At 44.3% G+C, this 23,163-nt stretch overlaps 1 protein-coding gene across 1 annotated transcript in view; it reads left to right on the top strand.

The window, feature by feature from the left end:
• The window catches only part of STK32A (serine/threonine kinase 32A), a 449,372-nt gene that overhangs the window by 301,349 nt on the left and 124,860 nt on the right, over window positions 1-23,163 (top strand). Inside the window, exon 6 of the mRNA XM_073575249.1 lies at window positions 9,867-9,904. Within this exon, the coding sequence (XP_073431350.1) occupies window positions 9,867-9,904 (38 nt within the window). The remainder of the gene's footprint in view (window positions 1-9,866; window positions 9,905-23,163) is intronic.

The following is a 23,163-nucleotide window of genomic DNA, read 5'->3' as shown; positions in this document are numbered from 1 at the left end:
GGATGTCAAAAAATATGCATCACACCACCTGAAATTGCGAATATCATCCAACTATGAAAAAATTCCTAGGGATGAATGAATAGTAGTTGCAGAGATCAGCCTCATTACCAAAGTCCAGGGAGTTAGAACAATTCCGATAAACCCGCATATACTGGCTTTTCGGAACATTTAGAAGCCAGCTGGGTAAATGACAGCTATCAATTGGAATGAAACTATTAGCACCCGTAGGTTTATTAAAAGTACAAGTGTGTATTTCGGATTTATCAATAAAAAATTTTAAGTCCAAAAAATGGATACTCTGGGTACTAGTAGTGGCCGTAAATTTTAAAAATAAATCATTTTCATTAATATCATTCAAAAATTGAATTAGGGAAGTAGATCCTCCTGCCCAAATAAAAATAACATTGTCGATGAAGCGCCGCCATAGGACCAGGTTCTTATGAATGGTACCCCCGGGTAGATGGTAGCTTTCCTCACCTTAGAGAACGGAGATGCCGCATATAATGGAACCGCAAGTATAAACTATTTGTACCGCAATTACGTGCTAAAAGCTGGCCTTATTTTTTGACTTTTTGGGACATTGAAGGTACTTTTAATATAGAAAATTTTTTATTATTTGGGCAGGAAATATTGCAACCGGCCGGGGCAATCTCCATGTGACCGCAATCAATTTGCCATTTTCACTGCAACTACTATTCATTCATCCCTAGGAATTTTTTCATAGTTGGATGATATTCGCAATTTCAGGTGGTGTGATGCATATTTTTTGACCTCCTTTTAACCTAGAAGTATAACGCTATACTCACTATTAGATTTTTATATGTTTATCAATTGGGTTTTTCTGTAACGAGATTTTCTAGACTTATATGCAGGTGGAGCAAATTACTATAGCCTCATAACCTATTCCTGAATCCTCAATAATATTGTAGTGATATTTGTTTTCTTGATCGGAAGTCCATTACTTGAGCCTCCAACAGCGTGTTTGGAGGAAATCTTTAATAACAACATTTGGGTTTTTTTTCAGGAAACCAATTAATTCACCATTTTTTGGTGAATTGTGTGTAATTTATATTGTAATTTAAGAGTCCTTTATCTTAATAAATTTCTGATTATAGTGAGGTTTTTGTGCGCGAAATTATTTTATTTTATTTTTTGTTTATTATATAGACAAATTAGTGTTTTTTTTGTCCAATTTTGCAGCACTATATACCCTGAGCGCCACTGTAGAGATCCTTTTTCTCGATTTTTATTTTATTTTTCCGTCTACATAGAAGAATGCAGGATGAGTCGAACTTTTGAATGACACCATTCATTTCACCACATAGTGTACTTGAAAACACTGAAAAAATTCCAAATGCTGTAAAATTGTGAAAAGAAAACAATTCTGACTTTTTGGGGAGATGTTTTACGGTGTATATTTTGTGGTAAAAATGACTGTGCAATATGATTCTCCTCATCAATGCGATTATGGCGATACCAAACATGTCCAGTTTTTTTATTACATTAGTGGTGAAAAAAAATCTGAAGTTTACAAAAAAAATGCCGCTCCACTCACAATTGTTAGTGGCAGAGAGTGGCTGTAATACACAGCCATCCCTTGTTGGGCATGGGGCGGGCTCGCTGCGTCGTATGTATATGACACATGTCGCTAAAGCGTTAATCAGTAGCTGACAATTTATGAAATGGGAAACTTTTACTGTGTACTTCCTGGGGTGCTACCTCAAAGGAGAAGATAATTGGTCCTAAGGTAGACGGTATGTCTCTAGCATCACATGGCACAATGGAAATGCAATATTTCCATACCATATCTATACTTATCTGATATCAGCTTCATCCACGTGGCTGTGATCAGGAAAATGATTGCGGCTGTTGGTTCAAGTAATAGGATTATCGGCCTTGGGAAGCCATAAAAATGTAATATCAACCAGAACTATGGAAATATCATAGTCATGTTTGGTGCATCAAGGATGGTGAAAGTATATTCAGAAATAAGGCAGTCATATCATTCCACCTGTGAAAAAAATACGACATAAATCAGATTTATGTCTTTTCACCCATGTTCCTTGCATACAATTAGCCATCCTCCTTTAATCTTACGAGAAGGAGGGCTGAGGGGTGTGGATTGTCTTTATAATATGTCATTCAGAAAAAGTCATTCTGTGGCGATCTTCTCTGCAAAAAATCGTTTCCCAATTCCGTTTTGTTTTCTGGTTTTTGCCTTGTGTGTATATATTTTTGATTATTTAATGGAAAATTAAAGCAAAAAAGAAACGGTACCAAATCCCAAAAGCACAAAGACACCGGTCAAAAAATGGAATACAGGTGCACATCAGAAAAAAAGGTTAAACAAATGTCCAGAAAGATAAAAAGGTGGCACTCACCATCCGTGTAGAACATTCTTTTATTTCATTTCTTTAAAATGTTGTAGGGAGAGAATGGATCGGACACTTCATTGGACAACGGCCATTTCGTGCTGTCTGCAATTCAAAGGGTCCTGTGCTAAAGGACCAGTTGAAGCACAGATAGGACGAAACGGCATTCTATCGCTGCAACGTTTTAAAGAAATGAGATAAAAGAATGTTTTACATGGATGGTGAGTGACACCTTTTTTCTCTTTTTGGACATTTTTATTATTTAATCTTTTTGTTATTTTTGTAAGCACTGTAGTTTTACTTGTGTATTGAGTCTAAAACTGCATATAAATTTGTTCCTTGCTCCTCTAAACATACCAACAACCTCAAAGAGGAAAATTATAGCTTGGTTGTTTTACATTGTGTACGCAGATTGCAAGAAGAGTACATATTCGGTGCTAGGGAATGTTGGGAGTGTATGTACTGTGCTAGTGAGTTACCGAGGGCAGATGTCTCACTGGCCTAGCAAAACGACAAGTAGTGGAGGAAGAAGTGTAGTTTAGATGTGCGAACTGGCTGTGGGGTGATCTTAGCTCATTGCCAACACATTATGTTAGGGAAACAAATGAGCGTGAGAATCAGAGTTTGTATTTGTGACAAAAATTGCCGTGTTCTTTGTCCTCTCGACTTCCCCCTTGCCGGATGGCAGTGGGCTCCTTTTGATTGATAGTTTGGGCACCTTTGAGTGAATGCTCTGATCTGTGTGCTCTTCAATGCCGTAAATACAGGTAGCTTTGCTTCTGTAGAATGAATAATCGTGGGGGCAGTGAAGCTGGCCTGATCCTTAAATTTCATGCTTTAGAGAAAAGAGTTTGGAAGCATTGTGCTTCTTGCTAGTACATTTTTTCTGTTGTTCCAGGTTTTCCAGGAAAAAAGCACCATGTAAGTTGAAAACCCTGTTATGTTGATAGCTCAATTCACTGGTACTGAAGCGGTTAATTTTCGGAGGCTGCTCAGGTGATCATTTGTTTCACTTCAATGGGCTGCTCATGGTGAAGTATCACATTGCAGCCTGCCTGTGTGTATATGATCAGGACATTAGTTGAAAAGTGATGTAATTAGCCTGCGTATTCCAGGTAATGTCTTGTAAGTCTACTCAAGTGGATCTTGAATGCAGATCGTATGTCCACCTTTACAGTCTCTGTGGCCTGCAGTAGGCTTTGTACACTCTAGAAATACGGTATGCAGCAATCTTTGTGACCTTACTTTTATGTATATTGCTGGTTTAAAGCAGAAATCAATGTAATCTGCTACACAATGGAAATATGGGAATATACCATGATGTGCACCGCATATTGTATACTTTCTACAATTCTTTGCCTCAAGTCCAAAAAAAAATGCTGGTGGCCAAAATTTGCAGTTTCATGCAAATTCGATCATTTTCAGATTTGAAAAAAAAAACTTCACAGCACAATTTCCCATACTGCTGAAGCATCAGAGAGCAGGCCAACATCTTTTTGCATGGCTTCTTAGGCCTCCCGATAATGTCCAGCAGCTAAGACTTTTAGAGGATTACCCTACCTTGAATAGTGGTGGACAGGACCTGGGTAGGGATGAGCGAGTATACTCGTTAGGATTCGGTACTCGGTGAGTAATGCAGTACTCGCGGTACTCGAATCCTGGCGAGTAAATTTCACTACTCGCCTCGCAATATTCGGCACAGCCCGCACAGCCCAGCAGTCCCGCACAGCCCGGCACAGTCCGCGCACAGCCCGACTAAGTCCCGCACAGCCCGGCTCAGTCCCGCACAGCCCAGCACAGTCCCCGCACAGCCCATCACAGTTCCGCACACACACACACAGCTCATTACTCGCATTTCCTAGAAACTTTCATTGGACTGGCTATTCGTTACGAGTACCTGAGTATTAGGAGCTACTCGTAATGAGTACAGCGAGTCCGAGTATTTCACTACTCGCTCATCCCTAGACCTGGGCCAACACAGACCAGCAGTTCCCAGTAGAGCAGTTAGTCTGGCATAGTCATTTTCCAAAGTCACGGGGTAAGTCTCATTGTTCTGTAGAGTGTAAGCTTTTAGGATGAGTGGAGTCCTCTCTCTTCTGTAGTGTATAAGATCGTATAAACAGCGACATCCTAGCTCTTCTGTAGTGTGTAAGCTCTCATGATCAACGGGGTCTCTCTCTCTTATGTAGTGTGTATTCTCGTATTGTTAGCGGTGTCCTCTGTCTCTCCTGTATAGTGTAAGCTCTTTTGGTCAGCGGAGTCCTCTCGCTCTCTTCTGTAGTGTGTAAGCTCCTCTGGTCAGCAACATCCTCTCTCCTGTACAGTATAAGTACTTATGATAAGCTGCGTCCTTGCTCTCTCTTTTGTAGTGTGTAAATTCTTATGATCAGTAGGGTCTTCTCTCTCTTTTCTGTAGTGCATAAGTACTTATGGTCAGCGGGAGCCTCTCTTCTGTAGTGTGTAAGTCCTTATGGTCACCAGGGTCTTCTCTCTCTCTCTCTCTATCTCTCCTCTATCTCTCTTCTGTAGAATATAAGTTATTTTAGTCAACATGGTCCTTTTTCGCTCCTGCAGAGTGTAAGTTCTTATGGTCAGTGGGGTCCTCTCTCATGTCCTAAGTCCTAACCTATGTCTTTAATGCATCACATCACTATACATTATAATACCTTACATTATCACGTTACATAGGCAAACATCTTACACTTCAAATGGCACAAGATGTACACAAGACACAGGACATTATTCAGATTACACATCACAATATACATTGCACTGATGTCTTCAAGGGGAAGCAGGGCAATATGTCCATCTCCTTACATTACATGGACCGGGGTGGTAGCCATAGGCAAGGAACCTGTCTTCCACATCCCAGCACGCTATTAGAAAAATGGGTTCTTATTTTGGTGTGCTTGTGTGTGGCCCTGTTTCTGTGACTAACAGCTGCCAATTCAGCTGTGCCATGCATTGAGTGGCACCAGTTCCCTTCCACCTCAAGATAAAGAAACTACGCCATCTCATAAAAACAAAGTGCTTTTTACCAACAATCTGGCTTGCTGACATAGAATAGCAGGCGATAAAGTTGTCATGTTCTTTTGTACAATACAGTGGCATATTTCCCATAGACTTGAACAACGTCACAGTTGGTGCATTGCAGATTACGTCGGGGATCTCCATACTTTCTCAGATAGCGCCATTTAAAGCTGTGCTTTTCCCAGTGACCACTACACTTCAGCCCACTTCTAGGGAACCATGTGACAACACAGCTCAGGTTGTCATCTTACTGAGCATGCCTCAGTCTTGCTGTCTCTGTCTCTATTTGACTGCAGCTTCCAAGGCCTGGCTGACACTTGTTCATATCCTAAAGTCCCTTAGGGACCCTTCTAAAGTTCCTGGTTGTATGTTCCACCCCAACTCATTTGTTTACAGAAGAACACTTCCACCATTGGCTTTCTTCACCCACACACACACACACACATTTGGTGTTGATCACCTTTTTCTAAGGGTGTCCTTTCTTTTTCCTTTCTCTTTATCCAACTGAACTCTTTAACCAAAATAGGAACTAACCCACATCTCTGTATTATTCCTCCCTAAACATGGGCTGGCCCTACAGTAAACCCTAAAACACCTGACTAGCAGGAACTGCAGACTTCAGAAGGATAACACATAAGAACAGTTCATTTTTCATACATTTAAAATACCAGGATCTCCATAAGGGTGCAACGTCATCCCCTCCACCCTAACATAGTGTCAAAAACACACCAAACATTCAACACTGAAACTTATCCTTAGGCCTCATTCAGACATCAGTTTTTTTACGTTTTAGTTCTATCATTGTTTTTCATGGATATAACTCATACCCCTAGTCTTTGGGGGTGTTCACATGTCCAATTTTTCCCTTGGACCAAGTGATCCACACAAAAACATGGAGAATTGTCAGATATTGATCCAAGTGTGGGATCCAAATCACCAATGCAAGTCTATGGGTCAATGAAAAAACAGACAATGCTCCAATGCAGTCCATTCGCTGTGTGTTTTTTTTCTCACATAGCATCAGTATGACATGCGTATGCCATCCGTATGCTATGTGTTTTTATAATTATTTTTTACAAACTATAGTAATACTCTATGTAAATTAAATCTAGTTATAAATAATACAATCTTATAAAAACATATTGATAGATACATAGGTGATAGAAAAATATTATATATATAATAGATGTATAATAAATAGATATATACAGGGGAAAATAAGTATTTGATACACTGCCGATTTTGTATATTTTCTCACCTACAGAGAATGGATAGGTCTGTAATTTTTATTGTAAGTACATTTCAACTGGAAGAGACAGAATCTTAAAAAAAAATCCAAAAAATCATATTGTATGATGTTTACATAATCCATTTGTATTTTATTAAATTAAATAAGTATTTGATACAATAGAAAAACAGAACTTAATATTGGGTATAGAAAACTTTGTTTGCAATTACAGACATCAGATGTTTCCTGTAGTTCCTGGCCAAGTTTGCACACACTGCATCAGGGATTTTGGCCTACTCCTCTATACAGATCTTCTTCAGATCTTTCAGGTTTTGGTGCTGTCACTGGGCAACATTGAGTTTGAGCTCCCTCCAAAGATTTTCTGTTAGGTTCAGGTCTGGAAACTGGCTAGGCCACTCCAGGACCTTGAAATGTTTCTTATGGAGCCACTCCTTAGTTGCCCTGGCTGTGTGTTTTGGGTCAATGTCATGCTGGAAGACCCAGCCACGACCCATCTTCAATGCTCTTGAGCAGATAGATAGATGTATGCAGATATATAGTGTCACAACCCCCCTACATGGCACTAAAGGGTGTTTAGCCTGGTATAACCTAATAAATAAATAATTTAAAAATAATTTAAAAAATCGACATGGTAAAGCAGACAGCTGGGAACGTCCATGGTTATTGGGCCCTGCCCAGCCTAAAAATACCAGCCCACTGCCGAGAAGTGATGCTTCACACTAGATGCGCCAATTGTGGTGCTTCGCCTTGGCTCTTCCAGATTGTTCTGGTGCGTTTCCCATTGGGGTAATAGTAGTTCGTGTTGATATCAGCTGTGAGTTGTCCAAAATTACAGCTGACATCAAGCCCTGGTGTTAGTAATGGAGACGCATCTATCAGCCAGCCCCATTACTAACCCAGTACCCACACACAAAAACTCATCATAATCGCCCGGTCTTGCTGGTATTTTTAGGCTGGGAAGGGCCTAATAACCCATGCGCCTTCTGAGCCTGATAATATCAACCCACAGCTATCTGCTTTACTTTTGCTGGTTATCAAAAAATAGGGGGGATCCTACTTTCATTTTTTTTTAAATTATTTGTTAGGTTATACCAGGCTAAGCATGCCTTTCATGTGGCTGTGACACTAAAAGGTGCAAGTTTATACAGTGGGCAAAAATGTAGTTAGTCAGCCACCAATCGTGCAAGTTCTCCCACTTAAAAATGTGAGAGAGGCCTGTAATTGACATCATAGGTAGACCACAACTATGAGAGTCAAAATGAGAAAACAAATTCAGAAAATCACCTTGTCTGATTTGGCAAGATTTATTTTGCAAATTATGGTGAAAAATAAGTATTCGGTCACCTAAAAACATGCAAGATTTCTGGCTCTCACAGACCTGTAACTTCTTCATTAAGAGGCTCTTCTGTCCTCCACTCATTACCTGTATTAATGGCACCTGTTTGAACTTGTTATCAGTATAAAAGACACCTGTCCACAACCTCAAACAGTCACACTCCAAACTCCACTATGGTGAAGACCAAAGAGCTGTCGAAGGACACCAGAAACAAAATTGTAGCCCTGCACCAGGCAGGGAAGACTGAATCTGCAATAGACAAGAAGCTTGGTGTGATGAAATCAACTGTGGGAGCAATAATAAGAAAATGGAAGACATAAAAGACCACTGATAATCTCCCTCGATCTGGGGCTTCACACAAGATCTCACCCCGTGGAGTCAAAATGATCACAAGAACGGTGAGCAAAAATCCCAGAACCACACAGGGTGGACCTAGTGAATGACCTGCATAGAGCTGGGACCACCGTAACAAAGGCTACCATCAGTAACACACTAGGTCGCCAGGGACTCAGATCCTGCAGTGCCAGAATTGTCCCCCTGCTTAAGCCAGTACATGTCCGGGCCCATCTGAAGTATGCTAGAGAGCATTTGGATTGTCCAGAAGAGTATTGGGAGAATGTCATATGGTCTGATGAAACCAAAGCAGAACTGTTTGGCAGAAACAAAACTCATCGTGTTTGGAGGAGACAGAATGTTGAGTTGCATCCAAAGAACACCATACCTGCTGTGAAGCATGGAGGTGGCAACATCATGCTTTGGGGATGTTTCTCTGCAAACAGATCAGGATGACTGATCCGTGTACATGAAAGAATGAATGGGGCCATGTACCATGAGATTTTAAGTGTAAACCTCCTTCCATCAGCAAGGGCATTGAAGATGAAACGTGGATGGGTCTTTCAGCATGATAATGATCCCAAGCACACCACCAGGGCAACTAAGGAGTGGGTTCGTAAGAAGCATATGAATGTCCTGGAGTGGCCTAGCCAATCTCCAGATCTCAACCCCATAGAAAACTTTTGGAGAGATTTGAACATCCGTGTTGCTCAGCGAGAGGCCCAAAACATCACTGCTGTAGAGGAGATCTGCATGGAGGAATGGGCCAACATACCACCAACAGTGTGTGCCAACTTTGTGAAGACTTACAGAAAACGTTTAACCTCTGTCATTGCCAACAAAGGATATGTAACAAAATATTGAGATGAACTTTTGTTAATGACCAAATACATATTTTCCACCATAATTTGCAAAATAAATCTTGCCAGTTCAGACAAGGTGATTTTCTAGATTTGTTTTCTAATTTTGACTCTCATAGTTATGGTCTACCAATGATGTCAATTACAGGCCTCTCTCATCTTTTTAAGTGGGAGAACTTGCACAATTGGTGGCTGACTAAAATACTTTTTTCCTCACTGTGATATGTAGGGGGGTTGTGACATGATATATCTGCAGGATACCTAACTATTCTATCTATCTCTTATATCTATCTAATATCTTTCTGTCATGTATCTGTCGCTTTATATTATTTTTTTCTTCTAGTTTTGTGTAAAAATCTGACGGCATATGGATGGTCCGTGTGCTGTCCGATTTTTTTTCTTGCACCCATTGACTTGCATTGGCGAGTCTCGGCTGCTTTACGCAGATATACCCTGCATGCTGCGATTTTCTCCTCACAAATTAACTCTTCCTCATTAAATAACATTGGTATGAGTGCAATGTGATTTTTGATCGCATTGCATTCCACGCGGCATATTCATATTTATATGCAGATGTGAGCAAACCCAGAGATACTCCACTGTGTGTGCAGAGAGAAATGTACAATAATTAATAATTTAAGGTTAGTGTATAACATTTCTAATATGCTTGTATTTTATTTTTATAGGGATATCAAGCCAGATAATATACTCCTTGATGAGCAAGGTAAGATGGACTTATTTAATTACTGTTTGGTTCTTAAAAAAAGTTGCCATTTTCCGATACCTGTAACGTCTCCATTTTTTGTGATCTGGGACTGGGTGAGGGCTTATTTTTTTGCGTGCCGAGCTGACGTTTTTTTTTATACCATTTTGGTGTAGATACAATCTTTTGATCACCTGTTTTTGCATTTTATTTCAATCTAGAGGAAACCAAAAAAAGTAATCCTAACGCTTTGACTTTTTTTCCTCATTACGCCGTTTAGCGATCACGTTAACTCTTTTTTCATATTGATAGATCAGGCGATTCTGAACACGGTGATAGCAAATTTGTGTATATTTGTTTTTTTATTGTTTTATTTTGAATGGGGCGAAAGGGGGGTGATTTGAATGTTTACATTTTTTAAATATTTTTTTAAACTTTTTTTACGTTTTTCATGCTTCAATAGTCTCCATGGGAGACCGGAAGCTGCAGTACTTCGATCACCTCTGCTATACACAGGCGATGATCAGATAGCCTGTGTGTAGCAGAAATGCTAACTTGCTATGAGAGCCAATCACGGGGTGGCACTCATAGCAATCCGGCAATGACAACCATAGAGGTCTGCTTCAGACCTCTGGTTGTCATGCCGACCCATCGGTGACCCGCAATGCCCACACAAGGTACACTCTAGGATCCTTTCAGACAACATCTACAATGTGCTTGTGAGGCTTCCATCGGCAGGATTTCTCAACAGAAATCTCAGATCGAAATGTTTAACAGATGCCACTGAGTGGAATCGATTACCGTACATATAGGCACTTACTGAAAAAAAACATTTACCAAAATGTTAATACCAACAAGACAGTGAGCAAGAGTACACCATTCTGGCCTGCATTTGTTGAGTGGATATTATAAATTCTGTATAATGTATGATTGTGGAGTTTCTATAGGCATACAGGCATATAATAAATGTAGACTGCAGATAAAGTGAGAAAAGAGCCTTTTCATACCTTCTCTTCCATTTTACATCTTATGACAGTATTAATAAATCTCGCCCAGTGTGTCCGCACCTTTGTTATTGAGATATCATTGTTTCAATTGATATGAAAATGAGGCTGAAAAACTATGATAGATCTGCAGCCTACGTCACTATATCTCTATTCCCCACTGAGTGAAGCATTCTCTTGCTTGACTGACATCCTCTTTTCTTTGTGACTTCAAGCAAAGGTGCAGTTAGTCAACCAAAAGGAGGCGGTGCTGGGTGGGAGCAGAGCTGGAGCGACAGAGGCTTCTGAGCTACCGTAGCTCTTGAGTCTCTTTTGCATTTCAACTCAAATGTTAATTTCTCAGTAAAGAAAGAATAGACCAGTCATGTAAAGGTATTGCTGGACTTGCCTTTGAAATAGATAGAAGTGCAAATAAATAATATGAAATCCTATAATTTCTCTTAAGTCACCCCCATTGCAACCTTATATGATTATGAAAATGCAAAGCACTGATGTTTCATCCTTTTTATCTCATAAAAACATATCACCATGAATGTATCATTGCTTGGTGACCGAACAGCTGCGTTCCTCACAGTTCTAATGATTGGTGGGACCCCATGCAGTAATACATTTATGGGTAGGCTAGAAATGTTACTACATTAAAGAGCATCTCTCATGAGATCAAAAGTAGCCAATTTTCCATGGTTATCCCCTACATACAGTTCCAGAACTAAAAGAAGAGCAGAAACCGAGCACTTGTAACCTGATGACAGGTCCTCTCAATATTTAATTAGTTGTCATTTCATGCTGCAGTTTTCAGATTCTCCAATTAATAGAAATTCATTAACAGACTCCATAGTTGTGTAAGTGCATTTAATAAAGATCCTTCTAGCCGTTCCTTCTCTTTACTCATTTGAATGCTTCAAAATATGTGAAAAAATTTGTAAAAATTACACATTTCATTCATCACTATATCCCTATTTCTAGGAATAAATTGCAAATATTTAGTAAAAGTGAGATATTGTCCATTACATTTCTGGATGTCTTTGTTCGTAGTTTCTTGTGTAAACTGCAATGTCTCACATACTCAACATGACACATACAGGGACGCAAGAAATGCATGGTGTATTACTGAATTCTATATGTATGAGAAACAGAAACAGTTTTTTTAGGGCTATCTTAAGAGAACTTAAGCAATTTCAGGTCCTCGGAGCTTTCAACATTTCCACTTGCCGTCATGGAATGGAAAATCATGGCGCTGGATTCTCTTTCTTTCTCATATCCAACTGACATAGGCTCATTTTATTCACTCGTCACTAGTGTAGGCCAAGGCCTAATACCGATTTCAGTATTTTTTACTTAGGCTGGGGACACACTTGCAACTACAATGCGAGAAACTCGCATCAATACCCGGCACTGCCGCCGGCACTCGGGACCAGAGCACTCAGCTGCATAGAAATACATGCAGCCACACACTCCGGTCCCGAGTACAGGTGGCAGTGTCGGGTATTGATGCGAGAGACTCGAGCGAGACTCGTGCGGAGTTTGACTCCAGCCTTACGAGAAGAATGGACCATTATTTTGAGGAGACTTTGATCAAAGTTTTACCAGTGTCATCAGTCTCTCATACGTGGAGAGAAAAAAAAGTCTCCTCACCTTCTCCATTCTGACAGTCCATGAAAATCAGGATAAACTTAAAATTAAAAAAGTTAAGGCTTTATAATTGTTTTAGTAGTCAAATCTAACTAATGTTCTATGCGCCACAACAATACTGGCTGGCTGCAAATTATTTTCTATGTGTGTACCTACCTAGTAAGGCTAGTTTCACACTTGCTTTTTTTTGCAGCGCGTTTTTCCCGCAAAAAAACGCATTGAAAAAACGCATACAAAAGCATACAACTGCTGCGTTTTTTTCAAGCATTTTTATGAGCATGCATGAAAAAAACGCAGCGTTTTTATGCGTTTGTATGCGTTTTTAGTGCGTTTTTACCGCGTTTGCGTTTTTTTCCAACATTAGGTGGCCCCTCACACTAACCCAAACCATGACTTTACTAACCCTAACCCTGACCCTAACCCTAACCCTAACCCTGACCCTAACCCTTAACAAAACCATACTTAACCCTAACCCTGACCCTAACCCTAACCCTGACCCTAACCCTAACCCTAACCCTGACCCTAACCCTAACCCTTAACCAAACCATACTTAACCCTAACCCTGACCCTAACCCTGACCCTAACCCTTAACCAAACCATACTTAACCCTAACCCTGACCCTGACCCTAACCCTAACCCTAAACCCCCTTAACTAACCCTAACTCTAACCCAAACCCCTAAATTCCATGGTTAAAAAAAAAAAACGCATATGCAAAAAAACGCATACATGAGCATGCCAGTGCGCACATATGCGCATCCATAGGCTATAATGGCCATTTTTAGCGCAAAACGTGCGCATATGTGCGCATGCGCTTTTTTGCAGGGCCAAAAAATGCAACATGCTGCGTCTGGAAAATACAAACGCACACCCCAAAAAAACGCAGCGCATGAAAATCGCATACATGCGCTTACAAGCGCGCAGGTATGCGCACCCATGTTAAATATAGGGGAAAAAACGCATGCGCACATATGCGTTTTTTTCCAGCGCTAAAAAACGCAAATGTGAAACCAGCCTTACATAGTATTTTAGAGATATTTAGTACCGTGCATTTTTTTTGTAAGGTGAGGACAATTTAAAAAATAAAATAAAAATTAAAAAAAGTTAAATTTTTATAATTGTTTTAGTAGTTGAATTTACGAACCATACATGACACCACAGTACTGTTGGCTGTTGCCGAACATTAGTTAATGTTCATGTACATAACAAACAATGCAGCATTCTGGGTTAGGTCTTTTGGTCAGAGGTGATAAGGGTATGTGCACACAGTGTCGCAAAAAGGGACCATTATGCATATCTATGTTAAAACGACATTGTTATGTACATTTTCCATCACATGTACCTTCTTTTAACTAGAGATGAGCAACTTTTTCTATTTTTGGTTCGAGTCGGGTTTCATGAAACCCGACTTTCTAAAAAGTCGGGTCGAACGAAATCGGCCAACTATAGGGAAAAGTTGGGGTCCGACTGAAACACAAAGCCCAATGCAAGTCAATGGGGAAGCAAAGTCGGCAGGGAGTGGAGGACAGTAAACACACCTACAGTGCCCATTTCAATGCCAACGACATCAATTCTTATTACTTAAGCTTGTCAACCTTAATTTACTTTATAATAATAGTTACACATTGAAAACTGGGGGTTATTTGGCTAAAGTTGTGGGGGGGTAGGGCTGGTGCCAGGTTTTTGTGTGCCCTGGGCCAAAGAGTGTCAGTGCGCCCTTTTAACACATACCACAATTCATAATGCTCCGATACGGCACAGAAATATAGGTATAGTACAATGAAAAATACTTCACTGCTTACATGACATGACTGATATCTATTTTAAATTCTACAATAGCTTAAAAAACGGACAGTATATTACTCCATACAGTATTATGGCCACTACCTAGTGCGCCAAACAGAATAATGAGCCCCATATATTTCTCCATACAGAATAATTGGTCCCATATAATGTTCCATACAGTATATGATGAGCTCCACATAATGCTACAGTATATGTTGGTCCCCATGGATGATGCTCCACTGTCTTATGGGCTCAAATAATGCTCCATATATAATGTGCCCCATTTCTAATGCTCCAGTGTATAATGGGCCCCATAAATGCTGCTCCAGTGTCTGATGTCCCCCATTTGGAATGCTCCAGTATATGTTGGTCCCCATGGACGATGCTCCACTGTGTTATGGGCCCAAATAATGCTCCATATATAATGGGCCCCATTTCTAATGCTCCAGTGTAAAATGGGCCCCGTAAATGCTGCTCCAGTGTCTGATGTCCCCCATTTGGAATGCTCCAGTATATGATGGGCCAAATGGATGATGCTCCAGTGTATGATGGGCCCCATATATCATTCTCCAGTGTATATTTCTCTCCAATCAATGCTCCAAACATTTAAAAAATTAAATACCTCTCCTCGCTGGGCACTGCTCTACTCTGGACTCCTCAGCATTGCCATTTTAACCCCTTCCCCTTCATCCGACCTGTGACGCATACCCTGCGTCACAGAATGATCGCCCTCCTGCGGGCCGGGTGACCGGGGTGAATGAAAGGTCACCCAGCACGCAGGTACAGGGGGACCTATACTTGACCCCGGGGGGGGTGGCTTAGCCCCCCCGGGTCTACAATCACTCCTGGTGACCATTTTGTCACCCCCTTCAGATCTGATTGGAGCTGGCGTCCATGTGACGCTAGCCCTCCAATCAGATGTGGAGGGGCGGAGGAAAACAATGTCTGCCTCGCTCTTCAGCTTCATCCCATCTGTGGAAGCCGAGGAGCAAGGTGCCTGACCGCTGACCTGCCCCACAGAGCCCGCGATCGCCGCCGCTGCCCGCCGCTACCGCTGCCCGCCACCACTGCTGTGTGCTGAGGACAGGTATCCCCCCTCCTGTCTTCCACTGCTGCTGCTGACTCCATAAACAGCTCATCCTCTGCTCCCCTCCTGCCCCCCCAGCGCCTGACAGCTTCATCCTCCCCTGGTGATCACCCCCCCAGTGATCACCCCAATCACCCTGTGCCCCCTGATCACCCCGTGCCCCCCCTGATCACCCCGTGCCCCCCTGATTACCTCCTGATCACCTGCTGCTGCCAGCTCTATCTGTAGCTGGTCCTCGACTCCCCTTCTGCCCCCCCCGCGACTGATAGCCCCATCCTCCCATGGTGATCACCCCCCTAGTGATCACCCCCTGATCACCTGCTGCTGCCGGCTCCATCTGTAGCTGGTCCTCTACTCCCCTTCTTCCCCCTCGTGACTGTTAGCCCCATCCTCCCCTGGTGATCACCCCCCCAGTGATCACCCCAATCACCCCCTGCCCCCCTGATCACCCCCTGCCCCCTTGATCACCCCCTGCCCCGCTGATCACCCCCTGATCACCTGCTGCTACTGCCGGCTCCATCTCCATCTGCTGCTGCATCTCCTCAGCCCCTTCCTGCCTCGCCCGCGCCTGACTGCCCTCACCCGCGCCTGACTGCCCTCACCCACGCCTGACTGCCTTCGCCTGCGCCTGACTGCCCTCGCCCGCACATGACTGCCCGCGCATGATTGCCATCGCTTGCGCCTGACTGCCCTCGCCTGACTGCCCTTGCTCGCATCTGACTGCCCTCACCCGTGCCTGACTGCCCTCACCTGCGCCTGACAGCCCCCGCCCACGCCTGACAGCCCCGCCCACGCCTGACAGCCTGTGCCTGACAGCCCCCGCCCAAGCCTGACAGCCCCATCCTGCAGTAGAAAGTTTTTCACCAAACACTCGCACATACACATGCACACACCACACACACAATGTCCCGCTCATCCCAGTCATCCCAGTCACAAAGGGTCTACTCAGTTGAGGAGGCATATGAAATTATTGCCTCCGAAACCGATAGTGAGGAGGACCCCACCTTTCTCTATACCTCCCACTCTTCCTCTTCCATCGACACAGATTTGTCACCACCAAGATGTCGCAGGACGAGAAAATGTCCGAAGCCCAGGGAGGAAGAGTCGGAGGCCTTAGAGGAAGAGTCGGGTACTTTGGAGGAAGTCCCACAGTCAAGTGTGAGTTTCCCCCAACCTAGTGCTAGTCACGCCCAACCTAGCACTAGTGCTCCCTCCTGGACCCCCGTCCCTGAAAATTTTGCTCCACGGATTCCTGATTTCGTTCCCCAATCAGGAATCCAGTTTGAGACTGCCAACTTCAGGGAAATAGACTTTTTCAAAGTCTTTTTCTCTGAGTCAATCGTCAGTCTCATGGTGGAGCAAACAAACTTGTATGCCCTGCAACTTTTGGCCGAACACCCAATTTCTTCATTCTCTATTTGGAGTCCCATGGACTCTGTAGAAATGATTAAATATTGGGGACTGGTCCTTCACATGGGGATTGTGAAGAAACCAGAAATTCGCCAATACTGGAGTACCGATATTTTATAACAAACTCCAGTATTTGGCATGGTTATGTTTCGCAAACGTTTTGAGGCGATTCATAAATTTCTCCATTTCAGGGACAACACTGAAAGCCTTCCCCACGATGACCCGAATTTTGATAGACTGTTCAAAATTCAGCCGCTCATCGAACACTTCAGCAACAAGTTTGCTGATGTGTACATTCCCGAAAGGGAAATTTGTGTGGATGAATCCCTCATCCACTTCAAAGGGAGGTATCAGTTCCGTCAGTACCTGCCCAGCAAAAGGGCGAGGTACGGGATAAAACTCTACAAGCTGTGTGAGAGTACCTCAGGGTACACTCTCAGCTTTAGAGTTTACCAAGGAAAGGACAGTAGGATCCAGCCCCCAGAATGTCCACTTGCTTTGGGGGTAAGTGTGAAAATAGTGTGGGATTTGGTCCACCCAATGCTTGTTAAAGGTTACCATCTGTACGTTGATAACTTTTATACAAGCATTACACTATTTCAATCCCTCACTGCCAGAGCTACCGTTGCTTGCGGTACCGTGCGCAGAAACCAGAGGGGTCTCCCTTTGCCGCTAATTGAGCAGCTTCTCCGAAAGGGTGAGAGCCGAACCCAATGTAGCGGCAACATGCTTGTGGTCAATTTCAAAGACAAAAGAGACGTCTTTGTCTTGACCACAATCCATGGTCCCGGCACCACGGCCACCAACGTTCGAGGTACCCCAGCACCGGTCCACAAACCGGACTGTGTCCTGGCGTACAACCATCACAAGGGGGGAGTTGATCTTTCTGATCAAGTCCTCCAGCCCTATAGTGCCATGCGGAAGGCAAAGGTGTGGTACAAAAAACTGGCTGTGCACCTCGTACAAATGGCACTGTATAACGCATTGCTGCTATCACGATGTGCAGGCCAGAACCACTCCTTCCTTGAGTTCCAGGAGGCGGTGGTAAAGGCCATGATTTTTGGAGAGGAGGATGGAGCGCACCCCAGCACCCCTGGAACTCAAGTTTCCCGTATGGTACCAGGGCAACATTTTCCCAGTGAGGGGATAACAAGAAAAAGGTGCCGGGTGTGCTATAAAAGGGGGACAAGAAAAACGACTTGTTTCCAATGTGAAACGTGTCCTGACAAACCTGGACTGTGTTTGAATGAATGCTTCAGAATTCATCACACGTCCACGGACTAAACACATCCAGACATTCCACGACAGAAATCACCCACACTAGGCTGACATACACAACACCACACACACCAACCTGACGTACATTACACCACACACACCAACCTGACGTATACTATGCCACACACAATAACCTGACACTACGTCAGGTTGGTGTGTGTGGTGTAGTGTATGTCACGTTGGTGTGTGTTGTAGTGTGTGTCAGGTTTTTGTGTGTGGTGTATACTACACCACACACACCAACCTGACGTACACTACACTACACCACACGCCAACCTGACATACACTACACCACACACACCAACCTGACGTAGTGTGTCAGGTTGGTGTGTGTGGTGTAGTGTACATCAGGCTGGTGTGTGTGGTGTAGTGTGTCAGGTTGGTGTGTATGTGTGGTGTACACTACACCACACACCAACCTGATGTACACAACACCACACACACCAACCTGACGTAGTGTGTCAGGTTGGTGTGTGTGGTGTAGTGTACATCAGGTTGGTGTCTGTGGCCTAGTGTACGTCAGGTTGGTGAGTATGTGTGCTGTACACTACACCACACACACCAACCTGACGTAGTGTGTCAGGTTGGTGTGTGTGGTGTAGTGTACATCAGGTTGGTGGTTTGTGTGGTCTAGTGTACGTCAGGTTGGTGAGTATGTGTGCTGTACACTACACCACACACACCAACCTGACGTACACTACACCACACACCAACCTGATGTACACTGCACCACACACACCAACCTGACTGTCATGGGAAGCCTTGGTAACTTTAGGCTAAAACCCCGGGGCCCCTGCGGTGTCCCTCAGACTAGGGGAAACCCTGTCTGTCCCTCAACCCAGGATTTACACTGAAGGTGTGCCTGCCTGGGCCTCCACCCTGTCCTTGTCTCCTGTCCAGCCCTAAGCTGAACCCACCACCCTCCACCCAGTGAGGAGACCAGACACCAGACCCCACAAATACGTATGGACAGGGGTAAAGGAAATACCACACCGCGTACACACAGGGGAATACAATAATGTGCAAGGGCAACCAAATAATACAACACAGGGAGACAAATGGCAACAACAAAATATACTACACCAGAAACAGTATGCTCCTTAGACCACCACTCCAGACCGGTATCGCTAGCACAAGGCAAGAGCTATAGTCGGCGACGCCCATAGTCACGCAGGACAATTTAAAGACAGTGGGCGTGGCTAAGACCTCAGCCAGAATGACAACCTGGTTAACCCAATCCAAGCTGGATCAGAGGACCAACCAGCGCCGCTGAGAACAAAGTGGTAGGATGGGGTATTACCGCTGTCTGCCGGACACCCTGGTGCGAACTGTGTCCGACATGACAGTACCCCGCCTTCTACGAGGGACCCCAGGAACCTCACAATGTCGAGGACCCGGCTTGTCCGGATGGCGGCGATGAAACATTGTAACCAGTCGGTCCGCATGTATGTCCGAAGCCGGCACCCAAGTCCTCTCCTCCGGACCATAGCCACGCCAGTGGACCAGGTACTGTAGAGTGCGACGCACTACCCGAGAGTCAACCACCTTGGACACCGCAAACTCCAATGTGCCATCCACCAAGACGGGAGGTGGTGGCACGGGCGAAACATCAACCGCACCCACGGCCTTCTTAAGTAACGCCCTGTGAAACACATTATGTATCTTGTATACGGCAGGTAACTCCAAACGAAATGCCACAGGGTTGATAATTGCGGAGATCCTAAATGGACCAATGAACCTGGGACCCAACTTAAGCGATGGTATTTTGAGTTTGATGTTCCTAGTAGACAACCACACCCAATCACCCACACACAGGTCCGGACCTGGCACACGTCTACCGTCCGCCACATGTTTGTACCTAGAACCTACATTCAGCAAGCGCTGCTTTACTCTCTACCAAACGGATGACAATTGTGCTCCCAACTGGTCCTCCTCAGGGATGCCTGCCGAGCACCCTTGGCGCAAGGTACAGAATTGGGGATGTTGACCATAAACACAAAAGAAGGGAGATTCCCCAGACGATTCCTGACAATGATTGTTTATCGCGAATTAGCCAGAGGAAGAAACACCAATCACTCCTCCTGATTGTCAGACACAAAGCAGCGTAAGTATTGTTCTAGGTTTTAGTTCATACGCTCAGTCTGCCCATTCGACTGCGGATGGAAAGCCGATGAATGAAACAATTTAATCCCTAGGCGTGAACAAAAAGCTCTCCAAAATTTTGCCACAAATTGTGTACCTCTATCAGATACAATGTCAGACGGGACCCCATGAAGTCTGACCACCTCGCGAATAAATACCTGAGCAAGGGTCTTCGCATTGGGCAAAGATGGCAAAGCAACGAAATGCGACATTTTAGAGAACCGATCAACTATTACCAGAATGACCGTGTTCCCAGCCGAGGAGGGCAAATCAGTAATGAAATCCATGGAAATATCAGTCCATGGCTTACTGGGCACACAGAGAGGATGCAACGTGCCAGCAGGACGGGAGCGTGGTGTCTTGGCCCGTGCGCACGTGGTACAGGCTGACACATATGAGGCCACTTCCTGCCGGATTTTGGGCCACCAAAAACGACGTGATACAAGTTCCAGAGTGCCCTTAACCCCTGGGTGGCCCGCCAGGACAGTATCGTGATGTTCCCCTAACACCTTTAAGCGTAGGTGTAGTGGCACAAACGATTTATTAGGAGGCAGATCCGGCGGTACCTCCTCCTGAGCCTCAGCAATGTCTGCCTCAACTTCTGTCGTGAGAGCCGAGACCACAACACCCTTTTGGAGGATAGGCACCGGATCCTCACGTGGCTCTCCACCCGGGAAACATCTGGACAAGGCGTCCGCCTTAATATTCTTAGAACCTGGTCGATATGTCACAAAAAAATTGAACCGGGTGAAGAATAATGCCCAGCGAGCCTGTCTGGGGGACAGGCGTTTAGCAGACTCTAAATAAAGCAGATTTTTATGGTCTGTTATAACAGTAATCTGATGGACAGCCCCCTCCAAGAAGTGTCGCCACTCCTCAAATGCCAACTTGATGGCCAACAATTCCCTGTTACCAATATCGTAATTACGCTCGGCAGGCGACAGCTTCTTGGAGAAGTAAGCACATGGATGCAATTTGCCCAAGGATGGACCCTGAGACAGTACCGCCCCCACTCCAACTTCGGATGCATCCACCTCCACAGTAAATGGTAGGGAGACATCAGGCTGAACCAGGATGGGAGCTGAAGCAAAACTGTTTTTCAGGAATTCAAACGCGCGCACAGCAGCCTCAGACCAGTCAGAAAAATTGGTACCTTTTTTAGTCATGTCGGTGAGCGGTTTAGCAATCATAGAAAAATCCTTAATAAATTTCCTATAATAGTTGGAAAAGCCCAGGAATCGCTGAAGAGCCTTGAGATTATCAGGCCGTTCCCACTGCAGCACCGCTTGCACCTTAGCGGTGTCCATTTTAAACCCTGCGGCGGAAATTACATAACCCAAAAAAGGTAATTCTTGGACGACAAATACACATTTCTCAAGCTTGGCATAGAGCTTGTTCTCCCTGAGTAACTGCAATACCTGCCTAACATGCTCTATGTGTGCATCACGGTCGCGTGAGTAAATAAGAATGTCATCAAGGTATATAATAACAAATTTCCCCAAGAGATGAGAAAAGACCTCATTTATGAAATGTTGAAATACTGCTGGCGCGCTCGTCAACCCAAATGGCATCACCAAACTCTCAAAATGACCCTCAGGGGTATTAAATGCCGTCTTCCATTCATCCCCTTGACGGACTCTTATGAGATTGTATGCCCCTCTGAGGTCAAGCTAGGAAAACCATTTGGCACCAGACACCTGGTTGAACAAATCGGGTATCAGTGGCATCGGGTATGGGTCACGAACCGTGATCTGGTTGAGTTCCCTGAAATCCAGACACGGACGTAATGCGCCATCTTTCTTCTTGACAAAGAAGAACCCAGCCGCCAATGGAGATGATGAGGGCCTGATGTGCCCTTTGCTTAGACTCTCTGCAATGTATTCCTTGAGCGCTTGCCTCTCAGGACCTGAGATATTAAACATCCTGGCTTTCGGTAACTTAGCTCCCGGTTTTAACCTAATAGCACAGTCATAGGGTCGGTGCGGTGGCAGCTCTGAACAACCCTTTTCAGCAAATACATCGGCAAAGTCCAGCAACGGCTCCGGGATGCTGGGAGTCACAGCGGAGATACACGTGGCCAGACATCTCTCCTGGCAATATCTGCTCCACTGGATTATATCCTGGGTTTTCCAATCAATCACCGGATTGTGCATAGACAACCATGGAAACCCCAGAACTACCTGAGCAGGTAAATTACTGAGCACCTTACATGTTACCCGCTCAGAGTGTAGGACCCCAATGTGGAGTTTTACATCAGCCACAAACTCTTTAATCTCCCCTTGTGAGAGAGGGGAGGCATTGATGGTAACCACCCGGATAAGATTAGGCAGCTCTTCCACCTTAAATCCCGCTGTACGCGCAAACTTTTCATCAATGAGATTAGCAGCTGAACCACTATCTACAAATACAGTAATTGACAGCTCTTGGCCCCCGATAACTACCTTGGCAGGGAGCATACACTGGGAGACCACCACGGAGGATATGCAAAGGCTCAGACTAGACTCCTCCAAACCGTCTGAGTCTAGCAGTTTTTCCGCCGGCGCGTCCTTCTTAGGTACCAGGGGGCATGCATTAATAAAATGTCCTTTTTTGCCACAAAAAAAACAGACCCCTTGCTTTCTGGGCAAGGGACATTTATGCTTGTTAATATGTGTATGAGATATACCAGCGATCTGCATAGGTTCCACGGATTCACCCGAAGCAACCTCACCAGAAACTGCCCCCCCTCCCACAGGCAATGTCTCCTGCGACCTCTGACGAAAGCGGCGATCAATGCGTACTACAAGTACCATAGCAGCCTCCAGAGAGGCGGGAGTCTCATACATTAGCAGGGCTTGTTTAACCCTTCCAGAAACCCCATGCAAAAATTGACTCCTTAGAGCAGGGTCATTCCATTGCGTGCCACTGCCCAGCGACGAAATTCAGTACAGTAATCCTCCGCCAG

This window comes from Dendrobates tinctorius, unplaced genomic scaffold (assembly GCF_039654945.1).
Source record: "Dendrobates tinctorius isolate UK_male_01 unplaced genomic scaffold, ASM3965494v1 ptg000043l, whole genome shotgun sequence".
Lineage (NCBI taxonomy): Eukaryota > Metazoa > Chordata > Amphibia > Anura > Dendrobatidae > Dendrobates > Dendrobates tinctorius.
Note: the sequence above shows the minus strand (reverse complement) of the source record. Positions and strands in the feature narration are given on the sequence as shown.